Source organism: Mus pahari, chromosome 14 (assembly GCF_900095145.1).
Source record: "Mus pahari chromosome 14, PAHARI_EIJ_v1.1, whole genome shotgun sequence".
In the NCBI taxonomy this organism is placed as follows: Eukaryota; Metazoa; Chordata; class Mammalia; order Rodentia; family Muridae; genus Mus; species Mus pahari.
This window is the reverse complement of record NC_034603.1, coordinates 21,594,194-21,599,562: the sequence shown is the minus strand read 5'-3', so window position 1 is coordinate 21,599,562 and position 5,369 is coordinate 21,594,194. Positions and strand designations below refer to the sequence as shown.

The 5,369-nt window shown below is 50.4% G+C and overlaps 1 protein-coding gene across 6 annotated transcripts in view; it reads right to left on the bottom strand.

The window, feature by feature from the left end:
• Positions 1–5,369, bottom strand: part of Septin8 (septin 8) — a 28,956-nt gene that overhangs the window by 4,055 nt on the left and 19,532 nt on the right. For 2 of the 6 annotated variants that reach the window (XM_029545935.1, XM_021212062.2), the window contains exon 10: positions 3,774–4,145. The exons of 2 other annotated variants lie outside the window; for them this stretch is intronic. In XM_029545935.1, coding sequence (XP_029401795.1) covers positions 4,103–4,145 — 43 coding nt within the window. In that variant the 3' untranslated portion in view covers positions 3,774–4,102. Of the gene's footprint in view, positions 1–3,773; positions 4,379–4,400; positions 4,561–5,369 lie in introns of those variants that run through there. 2 more of the 6 variants (XM_021212063.2, XM_029545936.1) reach the window with 2 other exon arrangements.

Below are 5,369 nucleotides of genomic sequence, written 5' to 3'. Positions count from 1 at the left end.
GAACTCACTTTGTAGACCAGGCTGGCCTCGAACTCAGAAATCCACCTGCCTCTGCCTCCCAAGTGCTGGGATTAAAGGCATGCGCCACCACGCCCGGCTTGGCATCCTGCTGTTCTATCCAGAGGACAACAATATGGGAGTGGACACTGTGTGGATGGGATTACACCAGTGTGGGTACCCTGTGGCACTGAGCGTCTGCTACATAGCACATCAGCCTGTGAGCCAGGTGGCTCTAGCTGTAACCTGTCCCCAAGCTGATCTTATTCTCAGGCAGAGGGCAATCCCGAGAGCCTCATACTGGAGTAAGGACATGGCCTGTTGCTCTGCATGTCTACAAACGAAATAACTTCTTTGCTTTATGTTGGTTTTTTTCCCCCGAGGCAGGCTTTCTCTGTATAGTCCTGGCTGGTCTGAAACTAGCTCTGTAGACCAAGCTGACCTAATACTCAAAGAGATCCCCCTGCCTCTGCCTACTGAGTACTGGAATTAAATATGTGTGCCATTAGCACCTGGCTAACAATGAAAATGGTTCCTCTTGGGCAGCTAACACTTCTACTGCCAACATACGACTGTGCATTGTTAGAAGACCAAGACTGTATCAGGAGCTGGGGTATGTTCTCCTTGCCTCTTAGTTTTTGACAACTAACTCATCTCACTCCCACATACAAATGGGAATGCCTATAGTTGGTTCCTTCTGTCTCCACCTGGAAGGTCCAGGGGCTAGTGAAGGCCTGGGGCCACAGGAAATGGAGATGTGAGACAACTCAGAGGTAACATGATCTTTCCAACCCCTGTCCTGTCTCCCAAACCTCCCACCTCTACAAAACCATTGCAGACCCACACCACCACACCGAATTTTAACAATTTCCACTCTTCCTCAGCGACCCTGCTGAGATGCCAAACTTTAGCTCAGGAATTAGGGACACAGATAACCAATATCCAGACCCCAAGCCCTCCCCATTGCTTCCTGTGTCGCCTTAGGTAATTATGAAAACTCTCTAGAGCTTCCCCTATAAAATGAGGGCAGCAATAGTATCTAACCATAGGATGGTGAGGCTTATAGATGTTAGAGCACGTCATTACAAGAGCAGAGAACACATAGAGAGCTATCTCAAGCCAAGCCTCCTTAACAAAGCTGTAAACTCCTCGGGGGTAATGTATGTCTTGTCCCAGTCTTGGACCTTATAACTCAAGAGCCACAGACTGCAGTGTCTCTTCTTGTGATTGGTCCAGCCCACAAGTATTCACAGCTCCCTGCAGCAGGATTCACTGGGAAACAGAATGCTTGCAGGTCTACCTCCACAAAGGTGACAGCGGAAGTAGGCTGCATACCGCCACGGCTACAGGGTTATCAATAGGCTCAAGAAACCTGAAGCGGCAAAGCTATTGCCCAAAAATGACACCATGAAAAACTCAAAATAAATGCAAAATTTAATGAAAACAAATGAGTACAAAGTGGATGGAAAAGAACAGAAACAAGTCCATGGATGGAGGCGCAAACAGATTAACAGCTGGAGTGGTTTTAGAAATGCATGGTAACGTAACAGAGAAGCAAGCTGGCTGTCCTGGGCCTCTTACCCAGTATGAGCCCCAAACAAGGGGAGACCACACAAACACACAGGAACATATGCGGGGTCAGGCTGCACAGTCACAGGGTGCCAGAATTCATGCCTCCCACCACAAGGGAGGACACACATCCTGGACGGCCTGGGATATATCTGCTTGATGGCTGCTGACTTGGTTTTCTTTATTTAGTGCTGGGGAGAGAACTTAGTCCCCAATCATGCTTGACACATCCTCTAGCCAAGAGTCACATGTCCAGCATATATATATATATATATATATATATATATATATATATATATATATATGACATGGGGTCTTGCTAAGTGGCTCACTACGGCCTTGAACTTTTGATTCTCCTGCCTCAGCCTCCTAAGTGCCTAAGGAGCTGACAGGATTATCAACAGCATCTTTTTCTCTCTCAAAAGTACAGGTTTAGACCATAACTTACATGGTGATTGTAGCACAAAACAGAATGACCAGAGGAAGACATAACAGTAAATGTCAATGGGACCCTATGGCAGTTCTTCTGAAGCCAACAGATGATGGGGAAAACAGGCGTAGATCCCAGCTGTACGTGGGGTCACATCCCTCAAGGGGCAAGCTTCATGTTTTTCTTATACGACAAAGATTAATTTAACCTCAGCTAAATAAAGATAACGAAATTCCACACAGGGGAAGAGCTTGCCATGGCAGATGGGACCCATGAGGGAAGGGGAGGGCTTAAACCCTAGAAAATGCAAGTCAGGTTTCCCCAGGGATGCTGGCCAGCTTTAGGCCAAAGGTGGGCACCGAGTATAACACCCTTCCAGGATGCCCATGTTTGGTGAGCAGCGGTGGATGGTGGTACAATTTGCTGGCTTCAGAGTTCTCTGCATGGACTATGAGCCTGCAATCCTGTTCTTTATACAACCTGTGGACCTGCCTCCTGGGTCATCCTGGTCTCTGGAGAGGTTGCTCTAAAGGTCAGGCTTTGACCTAAGTGAATACATACACAATTTCTCTAAGAGGAGCCACTGGCCTGCAGTTCACCTCTGCCTCAGATACCAAAGTCCAGCATCAGTTCCGCCATGACCAGAGGCGAACTAGCTATGTCTCGCAAGAAGCCTCCGGGGCCCTGAACCTAATTTCATATTCTTAAAACTGTCTTTGAAAATAGTTCAAGTGTCCAGCCTTGAAGCCAGAATCCACCCTGGTCACGGGTGTGTGTGTGGGGGAGGTGGGGGTTAGCGGGGGAGTGGGGGGGGGAGTTTCCCTCAGAGCACCAACAGATCTTGGTCTCCTGCTGTGAGGCACCTCTCATGGGTACAGGCCTTTGGGGAGTTGTGCCTCAGAGAACTCCCACCCACCTTCCCCTCCAGCTCGTTCTGAATGATCCGCCATATCAGGAGGAGCCAGAATGGTCCCCGGAGAAGTGAAGCAGGTCTGGCAGGAATGGGGGGGGGAGGGGGGATGGCAGTGGGGAGGGGTCTGGATGCAGCACAAATCAGTGTGGCCTCTGAGTCTCGGTGAGGGGCCCGGAGCCCAGGCTGGTGCTGCACCAACACTAAGGACATTCATCTTCAGCCCCCATCCTCAACCCCTGCATACCGCCAGGAGCAGAGCAAAATGGCTGTGAGCACTTTTCTCATTTCCGTTTTTTTGTTTTTTTGAGACAGGGTCTCGGAGAGTCCAGGCTGGCCTCACCTCGATGTGCAATTGAGGCTGGCCTCTGGCTTCCTACCTCCTGGGCCAGGGCACGGCTACTACAGGACTGCACCATCAGGCCTGGCAGCCACTTTCTTTAAAGTGCGCACCTGGAGGTGCAGCTGGAGGGGCCGGTCTGAGCCTCTAGCCTCTTCCTTCTCCTTCCCTCTCAAACTGCCCCAACACTCCAGGCTCCTTTATCTCCCTGCCCTGTGACTCAGCCAGGAAAGAAGTAACAATGACCTTGACATGACTGCCCTCTCCCCACCGAGCACACTGAGGGAGCAGGCGGCTGTTCTGGAGTCAAACACTGAACACACATGCACTTGGTCCCTGTCGCAGGTAGCACCTCCAGGGTGGAGACAAGGGTCTGGGGCTGCTGTTCCATTTACATTCACAGTAAAAACGCCGGGCGTGGTCTCGTTCGGGGTCCCCTTCTGTCCATAAAGAAGTCCCAAACACTGGCAGAACAGGAACTTTATTTCCCACCTCTCCCCCTATATATTATAGGGGTGCTTTCTATGTAAGAAGGTTTAGAGATCTTTTTAGTTTAAAAAAAAAAAAATCAGGGAATCTGTGTTACTTATGAAAATAATGGGAGCAATGGATATTATTTGTCTTTATACTGGTGCCAAAAATAAAAATTTAGAACTGTTGAAGACGTTATTGAAATTAAGCTCTAGGTTAGAAAAATTAAAATAGAGAGGAACCAGGCGAATTCTGCAGCACGTATCTGCCAGACCGCAGGCCACGCCTTGGGCAGGCACCACATGAGTCGCCGGCTTGATGATGGACAATTAGGCCTAGCATCACTGGCTGGGGCCATCACCAGAGCGGGCACATAACTGCTCCGTCAAGGAATAGTGACACTGTAAATGGAAGACCAGCCACCGGCTCTGGAAAAAATAAACCTTGTCAGTTTTGGGTTCCAGCATTCATGGCTTTGACGCATTTGCATAGAGAAGGATAGGTGGGGACATGGCAAAGCTGTAAACACTGGAGTCTGTACCGGCTCCCAGTCCGTCCTCACACCATGTTATGGGAGAAGGGTCACAAGGTGTAACTCAAGCGGTTTAACACATGAAAGCCTAAAGTCCGCTCTCGACATGTATGTCTGTGCGTGCTTTAACTGAAAAATAAAAACGAAACAAACAAAACAAAACAGACACATTAAAAGATACGCAGACCAAATCAAACAGAAGCAAAAGACAGCACTGGGCACTGGGAAAGAGCAGTCAGTTTGGCATTTTGTGACGGAGCAAAGCAGGGAACTCGCTTCAGTTTGTGGCGTCCCGGGCTGAGGGTCAAAATCTGATTGGGAAGTAATTTCGCAAAAATTGATTAAAATTTAAAGAATGGGTACAAACCAACCAAAGCCATCTCACCAAATGGCCGTGAAAAGCATCCACTCCCCAAATGCATGCCTGGCCCACCCTATCCCAGTGGGCCAGTGCAGGAGGGAGGGAGCCCTAAACCCCTAACCCCACCTCCTGCTGCATAGGCACGGATGCCTGCGAACAGGCACGTGCCACCTACCACACCTACCTGGCCCTGGGGCTTCTCCCAGGGGACACTTCTTTGGGGACAGGGGCTGCCAACCACTACTTTCACAGGATAGCCTGAACCAAGGTGGCAGGGAGCAGGCAAAGTCATTTGGGTATACAGACTCTGTCCTCTGTTCCCCCAAGAAAGAGGGGCCTCTCTGAGCTGCCAGCTTAAAGCCCACAATGGTTGCACCTCAACCTCCACACTCAGCAAACCAAGCGCTCGCTGGGCACGGGACCAGTTGAGGGCAACTGTAACGTTCTCCTGGCTGAGGGGAGCTGGGCCTGGGGCCCTTCCTGGGAACAGGTGGGCTGCCAGGCAAGACGACAAAAAGGGGGAACGCTTGTCCCAAAGCAGATAGCAACCCCTGGGGACCCCCACGTACATCTAGTGCTGAGTGCTTGGTCTGCCCCAGTGAGAAGCACTCTAAGTTTGAGGCAGGAGAGTTGAGGGGGGGAGGGAGACAGGGAGAAAGGGGGGGGAGAGAGAGAGAAGGGAGACGGGGAAGGGGGAGCGGAGGAGAGGGGAAAGGAAGGAGAGAGAGGGAGAAAGAGGGAGGGAGAGAGAGAGAGAGA